This window comes from Cnephaeus nilssonii (genome assembly GCF_951640355.1).
Source record: "Cnephaeus nilssonii genome assembly, chromosome: 20".
Lineage (NCBI taxonomy): Eukaryota > Metazoa > Chordata > Mammalia > Chiroptera > Vespertilionidae > Cnephaeus > Cnephaeus nilssonii.
Window position 1 is genome coordinate 22,861,008 of NC_137091.1, and position 14,829 is coordinate 22,875,836.

Sequence of the window (14,829 nt, forward strand, 5' to 3'; positions counted from 1 at the left end):
CGCCTCTCTCTTTCTCACACTCCACAGCTAATTAATCCAGAAATGGTGTTATCTTTACTTTCAACAAATCTCAACTCTGACCATGTTTCCCTTTGTCTGGGCCACTGTGGCTGCCCAAATCTGAGCTACATCGCCTCTTCTGATTCTCATGGTCATGGCTCTCTCTAGATGAGGAGAAACCTAGTCTCCAGTGGAGGAAATGAGGCAGTCCACACAAAAATAATACTGTAACTTGAGAGGTTAAAAACAAAGTACTACACAACTGCAGAGAAAAATCCAACGTGGCTGTGAAATTGGGGGAAGGGATCGCATGACTGAAGAAGCTTACTAGCTGTCATTAGTAAAGCATGCTGTGGATTATTTCAGCAAAAAAGCCACAAAACAATAAAAGAGAACTTAAGTTTTCTTTGAGGATTTCTATTTACCTCAATAGGACAAACTCTTAAATTGAGTTTCCCATGTGCCTTCCCTCATAGCTCAAACAAAAATAAAATTATTGAGCAACAATTAAGAATAGTAGCAAACAGAATACTGAATAGCAAGAAGACAACTAATCCATTCCATATTATCCTATATAACAAAAGGCTAATATGCAAATCGACTGAATGGCAGAATGACTGGTTGCTATGATGCGCATTGACCACCAGGGGGCAGATGCTCAACACAGGAGCTGCCCCCTGGTGGTCAGTGCACTCCCACAGGGGGAGCGCGACTCAGCTAGAAACGGGGCTCTAGTGGTGATAGGGGGAGCCTCTCTCGCCTCTGCGACAGTGCTAAGGAGGTCCTACTGTCAGCAGTCGGACATCCCCCGAGGGCTCAGGCCAGGCTGAGGGACATGCCCCCTGAGTGCACGAATTTTGTGCAACGGGCCTCTTGTCAAGGTAATTAGGCCTTTACTTACCCAGCCAAAGCAAGAGAGAAATAACTTACACAATTTACTGTAATTGTTCACAGATTATACAACTTTAAATTACTAGCTCATAAAATACATAGAGCTGGATATCTTTGTATTACTGCTATAGTTTTATAGCCAGTAGCATAAAGGATCTATTGTTTATAGTTTGTTTGTTGAGCATATTAAAGCATTCAATGAATGCATAAGTGAATAAAAGACTTTAAAAAATCAAATGACTCAAGGCCCGACTGTAATGTCTACACAGCTATACATTCACAGACAGCTGTATGTGTGATCACGTACGCTCAGAGACAATATTTGTATGAACTAGCAGAATGATGACTTAAGAATTTATTGTAGCAACCCCTCCTAGAAACCTCTTAAAAATAGTAATTAAACAAATAGATGCCAAGACCAAATATATATAAAAGACGAGCCTTTGGCAATTTAACATACTATTTGCTTCTTGAGGATGAAGGCATATCTCTGCCCTTTTCTTTATCTTGTATTGAGGAGAAAGGTGATGAGGAACAGACTACACAGCTGTAGTCTTATCTCTGCCTTTTTCCTAGTTTTCCCATCTCCTTTGGAAACAGACTGCCCATCTGGCTAATAGAATAGAGATTCTCAAAAAGCCTGGACTTTAAAAAATTATTAAGAATTTCAAGTTGGTGACAGCCAAGCATGAAACCAAACATAGGGCCCGTCTGAGCATGAGGTCCCGCGTGGCTTTGCGGATTCCACATCCATGAAGCCTGCTCCATCCAACCTCAAGGTGGAGGTTTTCTCACCTGCAGCAGTCTTAAGGCACAATGTAAAAGTTTCCACATTTCAAATGGCCCTGTGGTCTAACGATGACTGCACCTGCTCTTCCTAGATGGAGACGATAGCCCCCTCTATGGTCTTGGTGGTTTGTTCCTACCTACATACCTCTGGATGACCATGACCGTCATCTTGACACAGATGGTCCTGCCAGAATCTGGGATGTGGGAGGACTTTGGGGTGCTGTGTGATAACCACACAGCTGGGACTCGAACTGCTTCTGTGAATGCTGAGGAACACAGCTGGGGCAATGCATAATTTGAAAATAATTCCCACCCCTCGCATCTATTTTAAAACATTGTCAATGACCTTGTCAGGAGCAGTCCATAACTCTTCTCAGCACCAGCGGAGAAGACGAACGCCCTGCAGGTCCCGGGAATGCCACATGCCCTCCCCATCTCCGTCCCGGCATCACAGTAGCGCTGTTCCCGGCCACCCCGCGCTGCATGTCAGATGGGAATGCCGCGCGGCTCAATGCACAGATTTGGAAAGACCGCCGGCGATTCTGTCTACTTAACTGGTCTTAGTCCAGAGAATTTTCCAGCCAACTGGCATTGGGTCTCTAATTTACAGCTGGCAAGCAACCTCCTTAAACGCTTCCAGGTCCTCAGCAGAGCTGTTTAATGTCTACCTTGAACACACGAACCACCTGACTTCAGACACAACACTCAGCAGCTCTGACCACAGGGTGCAGGGTTATAAAATTTACAGCTTCTTAGGTTGGAAAACCACAGACGGGGGCTGGACGCTACCAACTGCCCTCGGGAGGAGGGGGGGGCCGCTCCTGCTTCGGGCGCACACAGCTGAAACAAAGGACACATTGAGTAATCTTGGTAAACAGCCTTCTTTCTTTTGCTCCCATGTTTAATTTTTAGTGTTAAAACTACAAATGACTTCAACCAGCTTTGTATTTGTTGCATTATTTAGGCCTTAAAAAAAAGGGAGAGAGAGAGGGGTTGTTCTCATCCTCCCATGGAAATCACCAGTTATGCCTAGGCTGGAAAGACTGGATTTTTATTGAATGCATGCTAGAAAGCTTGCTTCTTGTCTTCAGTAATATATTTGACTAGAGGCCCAGTGCATGAAATTCGTGCACAGGAGCAGGGGTCCCTCAGCCCGGCCTGCACCCTCTTCAATCTGGGACCCCTTGGGGGATGTCTGACTGCCGGGGATCCCTCTCGCAATCTGGAACTGCTGGCTCCTAACCGCTCGCCTGCCTGCCTGCCTGATCACCCCTAAACCCTCTGCCTGCCTGCCTGATTGCCCCTAACTGCTCCCCTGCCAGCCTGATCACCCCCTCACTGCCCTCCCCTGCTGTCCTGATCGCCCCTAACTGCCTCTGCCTGGGCCCTGCCACCATGGCTTTGTCTGGAAGGACAGATGGAAGATGTCCGGTCTAATTAGCATATTACCCTTTTATTAGAATAGGTTGTTTACAAAACACCAATAGCAGCACTTATTGTGCGCCAGACAAAGCACTGCGCATGCGTTATCTCATTTAAAGTTGTTAAGGTTATGCGGAAAGGACAGTGCTATTAAGACTCCACTTCGGTCGAGGAATAAACCAATAAGCCAATCCACAGGATCACGAAGCTAGTAAACAGAAGCACAGGACCCCGATCTCTAATATCCCTGACTCCAAAACTCAGCATCTTAACTCTCACGACACTGCCTCCCCTGCTATGAAAGCTCGTGTCCAGGATTCTAACAAAATTCTAAAAACTGTACCAACTGTTGGAAAGATCTTATCAGTGGGATTCAAGAGCATGCTGTACTACTTACATAGTGCTACTGGGTTCCAACCCAGGACATTTTATTTCGTGAACATGCTAATGTCTGACTTAAGCATCCATGATTTTTAATCTCCTAAATTCATGTTCCCCTGTGTTTATTTAGATATGTTACTTAACTGATGTTTTAGCCACTGAAACACAATACATGTTATAGATTGGCCCCTCCTGATAAGTCACGGACGGCACCACCCGTCCCATGTGGACTCATGCTCCGGAAGGGACGTTTCCGTGGTGTGGATTCATGTTTGTGTATGTTCCTGTGGTTTTTGGAAGCCCCAGTGATGGGAAAAGCCAGCCAGCTGTCTTTGCCTCCTTGTGTGCTTCAAAGCCGGAGGAGCACGACCGGTATCATCATTGCTATTAAGTGTGAGTGAGCTGGATTTGACAAGAGACAGCAACGCAGAGACGCTGATGGGGACTTGCAAACGCATCTGTTAGGCAGCTTCAAAGGTGCGGTTGACACATTGAACCCCGACTACAGTCCTAATTCAACTCATCAAGATTCCTTTGGGTTTAGTGAAGAGAAAGAGTGTCCTCCCACCCGTCACAGAAGTATTTGCCGTGAATGAACTGAAGCCTGCACTTCTAAGAGCACATGGCACTCTCTAGACAAATGACGTGGCATCGCCAAAGCACCTCTGAATTGTCCTCTGGAGTCTGAGTTTTAGATCATCTGTTCTGCATTAACCCTCCATTACGTCTCTGCCTCTTTTGTGTTTTGTGTCTGCACTCAGTCCATGCTCCTTGGCTAATCTCCTTACACTGAGTTTATCTGGAGGCTCATCTTCATTCATTTCAGTTCCTTTCCCTGGGGGCGGGGCGGACTCAGACAGCAGGGTCGCAGGCAAGGGGCTAAATGAGAAGGTAATGCTCCCTCAGCGCGGCTCACACACTGTCAGCACACTGATGTATGTGCCCGGCCACCTGGTCCCCCGCCACTCCATCATCTCCGTTCGCCAGAGAGCGGAGGAAGTTGTTTATTATAGCAATTTTCTTTAGATGTCTTTTTCTGCCTTGAAACTGGCCTGTGGTTAACCTATTTCTCACTTACTGTCATTACAAAGGCCGCTGTCCGATTCCCCTGCAGGACTCTCCCCCGGTACACCATTAATTGAGGAGTTTCAAAGAGTTAAACACCCCCTTTGCCACTTAACAGAGAGGGGGGGAAAAGCCTTAACATTAAGGAGAGCTTTTATTTTTAAGACTTTAAAAAAAAGAAGGAATGCTGTACAAACACAGGGGATCACGTTTCAGTCTTAGAATAGCAACCTGTGTCATCTTGTCGCTCCCAATCAGCGTTAATCAGACGGAGATGAAGTTACTTCATAATGAAACACTCATGATGAATTTCCTCATACCCTCTGACTGCGAGACAGCTTGATAGAGAATGTGACTCATTCATTGTTTTTGTGTGTGTGAGTGTGAGACAGAAGCAGAGACAGACAGAAACAGAGACAGATGGAGAATGAGGAAGAGAGAGGAAGTGGAAAGAGAAAGACTGTAGGAGAAGAAGAAATGGGGCAGGGAGGAAAGAGGTGGGATTGTGGGGATGAGAGAGAGGGCAAAGCTAGCAGAAAAGCTCATCTCAGTCACTTCTAAAGAACGTATCATCTCTAAGTGGGCACCTTAGCTAGTCATAAAAAAAAAAAGAATGTTTGTGCTTTTAATTATTATTGTCAAGGCCCCCTAAAATTAAATATTAGACAGGCCCTTTGCACAGTGCTTAAACAAACAAACAAACAAAAAAAGAGTTGGTGGCCTTATATGACCTATATCTTACCTCAAAATGGAAAAAAAAAAATCAAGTTTCAGCAACACTCAAAAGCCCAGCACATCTATGTTGACTGCTGATTAAATGATTATTTTTCAACAAGTCATGTTTAAATGTCAACTCTGATCTTCAGTTTTTCACATTTCTACCACTTCAAAATTTAATTCCTTACACAACACACACACACACACGCACACAAAATGTGGGGTGTGGAAGTAACATACTTAGTTTTTCTTGGTCTTCCCAAACCCAATGAACTAAACAATGTGGTGGTCTATACATGATCTCCTAAAGACTATAGAAATAGAAGCTGACTTTTAAATCTTTCAGGTGACAGACAAGTGAACTCGTTCAATGAGCAATTCCTTAGACTTTATTCCAGGCTTATCATGTTGTGTGGAAGGAGTTGAGTCAGAAAATGTGGAAATGATCTAGTTGATAATAACTGTGTCTGCAGTGCCCCAGGATGTGTGAGACTGCCAGCTCAATACTGACTTCTTTTGGTGCGGGGTCTGCATGTGCCCGAGGAGCCTTTCCCCGAGGGGCAATGCACAAATATAACACAGGGCCCTGCAAATGAGCGCTTTTCCTCCAACTCGTTTACATACATGGGTGTATTTCTCAATGAGATGCTGATTGATGGACTTAACGAATGCATCACATTTTTAAGATCTAAGACAATCATATAAACCCTCGGTTATCCTTAGGAATTTCCAGCATCGTGTCCGCTGACATGCAGCTCTTGCAAAGGCGGACACATGGAGAGCCAAGGTTCCCAGGAGAATGCATGTGTGGAAGAGAGACTGCATTTTAAAACTGGGCGGGCGCACGACTGGGCGATAAAAGTAAGGGTCTGTTTTCCATTTAGACTGAGCTTCCCTATGAAGACGTTCTGCACAGCTCTGACAGATAAACATAAGCAGAAGCAGAAGACCTTGTCTGTGGGGCTAACTGACAGCAGTCAGTTACTCCCAGGATTGCATCACCCCGCCTTCCTTGCACTAGAAAACGATCAGAAGTAAGCAAAAGCGTCTGGGAAACCCACCACCTTGGGAAGGCAAGTTGCTATTCTCTCAGACGGGGGAGTCTATTGTGAACCAACTGGTCAGAAACTTCTGTGTAAACTATTCACTTTGGGAAAGGCAAGCATTTTAGCAACCATGTTGATTCCTCAAATGCAGTTCAGGAGATCAAATGTCAACACTTTAAATGCTGTTCACTGTACTCTACTTTCAACTCAACCCAGTTCTAAGACTAGTCCTAAGAGATGATGAAATCCAGTGGTTTTTAAATGTGTCCTTTAGAAGTCTGGGCATTTCAGAGATTACAACTGTGGTTTGGGACAGAAGCAAAAATTGGATAAGAAGAGGCTGGTCTCTGGGCCTGTCACTCCTGACTTTGGTCCGAGAAACTCTCCTGTCATTTAACTTGTTTATCGTCTCTATGTATGATTTTTTCAATTTGGAAAGAAGATTCCACTTTTTAAATGTATAAATGAATTTTATCATTGGAAGCTCTTCATCCAATAAATATATTTTTTTGAGTATCTACAATGTCCCAGGTACTAAGTCAGCTCTGGATGCTGCAAAGATGAGTAAGTCCTTCTGCTGATGTGGGATTTCAGGGGCTGTTAAGAACAGTGCTATGGAGTACAGTGGAATGCACAGTTTAGCATGAGTTCGGGGAAATTATTTCCCAAATGAGAAAACTGGGATCCAGATAGTTGAAGTGACACGGGGAAGAGCAGCATGTAACCCATGTTGCCAACTATTCACACAATGCTGCCTGCACCAGCCCATGCGCTTCCAAAGAATGGGATCCACATACCGGAACTCACTCTTTACATCCCTTAAAGACCCGAGACATGATCTGTGTCTTAACCACTGTGTATTCCCTATGTCTAGTTCAAGGCGCCCAACAAATGTCTCATTTTGTTCAGACATAGGGAGGAAGTAAGCAGGGGAAAATTACTTTGCAAGTAGCTACCTAAGTCAATACACACCAAGGCAGTCGAAGATGGGAACTAGCTAAGCTATTGGGAGGGTCTGATTAATATATATAAATGAGATAAAAATAGGGACAGTGTCCTTAACATGCCATCCTCATGTGTTTTGGTAAACACACCCTCCTGCCGACTTTTACACTGTAAGAAGAACTTAGTGAACACACAGGTATTTTAAGTGGCCGAGAGATAAAGTGCTTTCTTTCACAGACTTATACTTTCTGTGGAGGGAACAGCATTTTTAATTTTGGTAGGTTCCCACACTTTGATTTTTAGCATCCCACAGGATTGTAAAATGCATTCAACATTTTTATACTGCAGTGAACATATTTTTGGCTCCCAAAGTATTCATTCTGGTTCAATTCACAGTTGTATGGAGAGGCGTATCAACTTGAACTCCCTTTAAAGAATACAGCCATGGATCACTTGGATATTGATATACAGTCTAGCTTTGGGAAAATGTAATTTATTGCTTACTATGATTTTTAACTTTTTAAAATCACTGTGTTATATCGATTTAGGGGAGGCCTGACTGCATGACAAAAACTGGCCTGAAATTTGATGTTCTCCTGAGAGGAATAATGTATAATTTAAATATTAAAGTCATTAACCCCAATATTTTTAAAAGATAAAATAGACATAATACTAGGTCACTGGATTTGATTTTTGTTAATCTCATAACATATTTGCAAGTTTTGAATTAAACCACAACTCCTTTAAAAATACTAGCAATTCATGTCCAATCAATCAAGTAAGTTTCCCTCTAGGTTACTTTCAGACAGGTCACATTCCTAGGACATTAATTTAAGCTTTCATTGATTCTGTAAGTAGAATGAGTACAGAAAGTGTGGCTTTGTAATCAAATGTGACCTTATTCCATTGCAGCAAAACTATGGTTTTGTATTAATAGAAATATTATTATAGTTCTTACTTCTATTTATATAGTCATAAAAATTATTTTTAAAAAAATATAGCCCAGCCACCTTGGCTCAGTGGTTGAGTGTCGACCTCTGAACCAGGAGGTCAGGGTTCGATTCCCGGTCAGGGCATATGCCTGGATTGTGGGCTCTATCCCCAGTAGGGGGCATACAGGAGGCAGCTGATCAATGATTCTCTCTCATCATTGATATTTTTATCTCTCTCTCCCTCTCCCTTCCTCTCTGCAATCAATAAAAATATATTTAAAAAAAGATATTATACATATCCAAATGAAACTGGGGAAGATTTTATGTTCTTATAATTTTATTTAGATCTACATAATATTTCCCCTTATATTATAGTTGCTCCCCCACCTCCTTCCCAAGGCACTGCCTGTATTTGCAAGCAGATAGACTGATGGACCTGACCAATTTTGGAGCACTCCATCACCAACTGAGGTCATCCTTCTATTTCTTAAAAATAGCTCCTAAACATCTGGGAAAAAAAAAATTGGACCTAGTGAACAACCCAAAGGTTTAATTAATTTTAGTCAGGGCTAAATAATATAGATGAATAAAATATGGAGCTATGCTTAGATCAAGCAAAGCACAAATAAAAATTCCCAGCTTGAAGCTGGTACAACATTCAGTGACAATGTGTCAATTATCTGGTTAATTTGATCAACACAGACAGTGCCAGGGGATATTCCGGGCTCTGAAGATGAAAGCGAGAAGGAACTCTGCTCTTCTGCTGTGCACTTTCCATCATTCTTGTCTGACTCTTTGTTGTGGTTTCCCTCCGGATGATAGATGTTTAACAACAGGCCCAGAATTACCAACAGCACTGTCGACACCTACTGGAGCGGCTCTGTGTTTATGAACAAAACTGGAGAAACAACAACAAAGAATGGCTGCTTGTCACGAGGGAGTAAACCACACATTTCTCACGAGGAACGACGTGCGCATGCTTGTGACCGTGCATGGCAGAAGCCGTGGGAGGCACCTCGCCCCCTTCCCGACCCACGTTATTTTTCAGCCACAGACCTTGGTGTGTGTACATTTGCTCAGAGACGGATCAAAGGCCTCTTGGCAAACTAATAAAGCCATGTTGCTCTAAAACATAAACCTTGCAAGCTCAGTATACCCCACCCCTAAAAGAAAACATACCTTTCTAAAGAAAAGAAAAAGAAGTTTGCGGCTTAGATGCTGAGTCGAAAAGAAAGAGAACAAACATACACATCTAAAACAAAAAGATTTTGGGGGAAAAAAATCCAGAAATCCTTCATCAGAGAGTTCAATCCCTGGTGCCTTAGGTTTAATGAAAGTGCAATTTCAGGGGCTGGATTCACTGTTGAGCTCCCGCCACCCTAACTTTAGTCCAGTTTGATTTGGGGTTCCTATCTTATCCTCTGAAAGACCTGAGGGGGTTGGAAGAGTATCCTGTGCTGATGGCTTCTCTCAGACTTATTGTTGTGAGATCTCTGAGGGACCTTCTATCACACAGACAGAGGTGATAGGACCTGGTACCTCAAATTCATAAGACAGTGTAGGTTAACTCATGGTCAAGATCAAGGGCCTAGACTGCAAACTCAAATGCTGTACTTACTGGGGCCAGAAGTTCTTTTTTTAAAGAGATGTCAAAAATCTGTATCTTTAAAAATAGGAAATCACCTTATATTAAAGTATTGATCCATTTTGTTTTACTATACAGATCTGGGACCTGGATTTGACTTATGGTCAGCAGTTGGCTAACCATGGTCTGAGGTTTAGATTTTAAAAATATATGTGCGATACGCTCAGAGGGCAAAATGATGATCATGGTTACAAGTATTATGTGCCAAGGACGCTGTAAGCATTGGACTTGTCTTAAATTATCCTCACACTAGCCCTAATAGTTAGCTAGTATTGCTTGCCCATATTTCAGATGTGGGTATTAGTGACACAGAGATTAAGAAGCTTGCCGAAGTTTATAGCTAGTTGAGTCTGTACTTTCTCCCTAGCCGGTTTGGCTCAGTGGATAGAGCGTTGGCCTGCAGACCAAAGGGTCACTGGTTCGATTCGGGTCGGGGGCACGTACTTGGTTGCAGACTCCTCCCCTGGCAGGGCCCTGGTCAGGGCACATGCAGGAGGCAACTAACTGATGTGTTTCTCTCACATCGATATTCCTCTTTGTCTTTTCCTCTCTCTCCCACTCTCTCTAAAAGATCAATGGAAAAATATCCTTGGATTAAAAAAAAAGAAGAGTCTGTACTTTCAACCATACTACGTGTACAATATCTGACTTAGAATCCAGAGTTTCAGTAGGTCATTTTTTAAAACTGTCTTCTACTCATTTTCCTTAGTAAATGTTTAAGGCTAATGCCTTTAATAACAATAATTATTAGTATAATTATAATTATTATAATTATTGAATTAAGCTACTGTTTCCTTTAATTGAGAAGAGCAGTATCATCCCCCTTGATGGGAAAGATTTGGGCTACAGTTCAACTCGGCTTTTTCCCTCGCTGTGTGAGTTAGGCAAATCTTTTAAGCTTTCTTCACACTCCATTGCTTATTTTTCTGGCACATCGGTGAGGTAGGTTTTCTATCCCAATTTTGTGGGTGAGAGACTGAAGCTCGAAATGACTAACGTGAGTGCCTGGTTATGTAAGGCCTCAGTACGTGGGGGCCAGTGTGATTCCACCCAACCCGAAGCACATCACTTGTCTCTGGAAGCAAATGACCAGCCCCGGCTTATACACTGAACGTTATGAGGACCAAAGAAAATGTACACGTGGTAACAGTCCGCAGAGCCATTTGCAGATACGCTGGCTGTTTTCATTACATTAGCCATTCATTCGTTTTCTTACCGCTAAGAAAATGACAGCCTACAAAAGTAAGGTGGCTTGCTGTGATTAAAACTTTCTTGGCGCTCAAGCCATTGTCCTTTCTGCTCCATCACTCTGCCCCCTGGGCCAGCTGACCTATGCGGGGAATTGCAGCAATGGACTACCCAAATGGCAGACACAGACACACTGGAACGATGTACAAAGCACTCCTCCTCTACGTACTCCTCAGCATTCGGGTCAGCCGCGTGCCACAGTGAGAGGCTGGCGTCTAAATGTGAAACTCACACATTCTCTTGGGGACCCACTGGATCCCTGCCCTTTCCCCCCTGAATGGAGTTGCTGCCTCATCCCCTTTGCACTCTGAAATCGAGCCTGTCAGGAGACGTGGACTAGAAGGACTGGGGCTCTCTGAGTTCGTTCAAGCTGGGATCATCACTACCCACTTAGCAGGAGACACTGGGACCTGAATGAACAGAAGCAGCTTACTTCAAAGACCAGCGTCTCATTCGTGGGTCCTGGCGCGTACAGACGTTCTGGGCGGTTGAAGGGGCGCTGGTACTCAAACACGGTCCCGGAGAAGAGGAACTCCCCGGGCCAGTCGATGCTCCAGCTCCCCGTCAGGTAGTACTTTTGATGGAGGCTCCGGACAGCGAGGTAACTGGAGGACATCTGCAGCTCCTGGACTTCGATGCTTCGGGCTCCCGCTGGGATGACGACCACCGGGTAATATTCTAAGTGGGAAGAATAGAGCATTTCTGTTTTCCCCGGGAGGAGGCTAGAAAGGCTCAGACAGTAGAGGGAGGTTTTTGAATCATCCACTGACATTCATTTCTACTCTTATGAAGTGGGAGTGATGGGTAATTTCATTTTCCCAGTGGTAGGGGCCCAGGAGAGAGAAATGTATGTGGCTGTCCCAAGCAGCTGTGTGAGGACTGAAGGTACTGTGCAAGGCCACGGAACTCAAGGGTGCGATTTATTTTTCATCTCCCTACGAGAAAGTGAGAGTCGTGTACTCTCACAGTGATATGCAGAAAACAGGGCTCCGAGTTTAATCTTACTGGAGACATTTAGATAATCGCTTCAAATATTCATCTAACATTGTGAGGGGGTATTATCTAAGTTTCACAATAAGTTCTCTACTTAACGAATGAATGCGGGGCATAGGACAGCCTGATCAGCATATTCAGACTGCCAAGTAGGAGGGCATTTGTTTTAACACATCTGAGATGTGTGTGTGTTGCTAAAACCCTTCACGTTAAAATTCCCACCTGTCCTCCCTAGCTCTTGCAGAAGTGTCAAAGCCATCATCTGCCCTGCGCCAGGCGAGCCAGATAAAGGCTCGACCACATCTAGCATCACTTGAACTTGTTCAGTAGCAGAAGGTGCGTCCCACCAGTGACAGCAACGGAGCAGCAGCGTCTCTTACCGTTTGCTTTATGCTGGTTGAGGTACAGGCCTTTATAAAACTTGCAGGTCGAATTATCACCTTTGCAAACACCACAGGCATCAGAAACTGCTTTAGAGCCAAGTTCGTGATCGCATCCCACTGGCTGTGACAAGAAGGCAAAGAGGGAGAAAAATCAAAGGTCAGAGAAGCCAGTGCCTAAGAATAAGCAAGCGGTCCACGGTTTCCTGTATTTGCAGAACCTTAGGAGGGAGGTTCAGCTTTACGATGAAAAGCACACTGTCACGTTTGACTGACTCGGAGTTCAAATCCTTTCCCTGCCATTCGTGACTAGATTTATGCCCAGGCAGTCATATAACTTACCTAGGCTTAGACTCGTCATCTGTAAAATCAGAATAAAAAGTTACCATGGCTACCAATGACAGGTGAGCCAGCTCTACTACTGAAACCTAAAAATGCTGGACAAAACACACACACACACACACACACACACACACACACACACACACACACACACACACCCTGAAGAGATCAACAATCTCACAATCAAATTAAAAGAGAAAGTGGGCACCCAAATAAAAGAAAACTATTAGAAATAAATAGTAGTACTATTTCAAACACATTTGTGAGGTTCTAATCACATAGTGAATGTATTTAGTGAATACGCAATAAAATTTTACATTCTTATTTAATTTTTACAGCTACTACGTACAGGAGGCTATGTCATAGGGTTCATGTTGCCCCTTAACCCTATGCCACCTGCTTTTCTGCAGACAGACTCTCTCGCCACACTTCTCCCATTGGCCATTTGGTATGAGGAAACACAAACACGACCAGACATCCCAAAGCAGAAAGGTTCTCTTACTTCACAGATCCCATCAATACAAACATCATTTTTGTTTGAGGAGCAAGGAGTTCCGTCTTTCACCTTGCTGGACATTGCGAAAAAAAACTCAAAGTTCTCAGCCTTGCAGTACAGTCTACACCGGTCTTCCTCTAGAAGCAAAGAGATCAAGATAGGACACGGTCAAGAGGAAATGATAGGACAATGACATGCCCTCCAAAAGGATGAATTAAATTTATTTAAAAGGCTAGCATGATCAAAATGGAAAATGTTACTCACAGGTTTGTGTGTATGTGTGTGTGTGCATGTTGGTGCCCGTGTGCTTATGTATGTGGCTTTAAAAAATACAAATGCCAGTTAGTAATCCATATAAAAGTTGCTTTAACATCAATATATAAGAATTTTATTTTTTCCAATCCTTAGTAATAGTACAATACACACGTGGATTGTGTAGTTACTCTGCTTGGATAGTAAATATTTGAGGCCTCCTAGGCCCTATCGTCTGCCATTGATAATGTATAAATGAAGGAGTGTTTAAAGTTCCAATAAATCTTTATATTTATTTTTAAAATTTTATTTTTCAATGACAGTTGACATTCAATAATATTTTATATTAGTTTCAGGTATACACCACAGTGGCTAAACAATTATATAATTTACAAAGTGATCCCTCCAATAATTCAAGTATCCACCTGGCAACATACATAGTTACCGCTATATTATGGACTATATTCCCCGTGCTGTACTTTATATCCCCATGACTACTTTGTAACTACAACTCTGTGCTTCTTAATACCGTTTCACTCAGTCTCCCACCCCCTCTCCCCTCTAGCAACTATCAGTCTGTTCTCCGTATCTGTGAGTCTATTTCTGTTTTGTTTGTTCATTTATTTTGTGTTTTTAGATTCCACATGTAAGTGAAATCATGATATTTGTCCTTCACCAATAAAACTTTATAATTTTCATAAAAAGGCAGCTCAGACTTGGCCCACAGGCCATAGTTCGCTGACCTGAGATTTAGGACATGACTTACTTTAGATATTTATTCAATCAACTAAGAGAAAAAAATTTAGGCATTTCTGTAAAAAGACATCCTATATAATAAAAGGCTAATATGCAAATTGTCCTCTTGATTTGGAGTTCGACCAGGGGGCCAGAGATGGAACCCACCCATGCACAAATTCATGCACCGGGCCTCTAGTATGTCAATAATGTTCATAAAACATACAGAGAAGTATCATATCATGAAAAGGAAGAAGAATCAAATAAACTGAACTTAAAAAATAAGTTTGATTGACCATTAAGTTACTGAGATTTTGGATATCACAGGCAAAAGATGAAAGCATTATACTTATAGAGCTCTTGTTATCAGAAAGAAATTATTATGCTAAATTCTCAAATAGAAAGAGTTGTTCTAGTCCAGGATCTGCAGATGACATTTCTCACGAGACCTGACGTAGGCAGCACTGTGTGATATCCCTGACAACATCTTACAACAAATGTGTAAACAATTTGCAAACAGTTGTGCTTCATAAAAATCTCTCAATAAAGG

The 14,829-nt window shown here is 42.9% G+C and overlaps 1 protein-coding gene across 2 annotated transcripts in view; it reads right to left on the reverse strand.

The window, feature by feature from the left end:
* The window catches only part of ADAMTS18 (ADAM metallopeptidase with thrombospondin type 1 motif 18), a gene marked incomplete at its 5' end in the record, with an annotated part of 127,341 nt that overhangs the window by 18,160 nt on the left and 94,352 nt on the right, over positions 1 to 14,829 (reverse strand). For both annotated transcript variants that reach the window (XM_079799354.1, XM_079799353.1), the window contains 3 exons: positions 11,515 to 11,759; positions 12,455 to 12,578; positions 13,299 to 13,429. In XM_079799354.1, the coding sequence (XP_079655480.1) occupies positions 11,515 to 11,759; positions 12,455 to 12,578; positions 13,299 to 13,429 (500 nt within the window). The remainder of the gene's footprint in view (positions 1 to 11,514; positions 11,760 to 12,454; positions 12,579 to 13,298; positions 13,430 to 14,829) is intronic.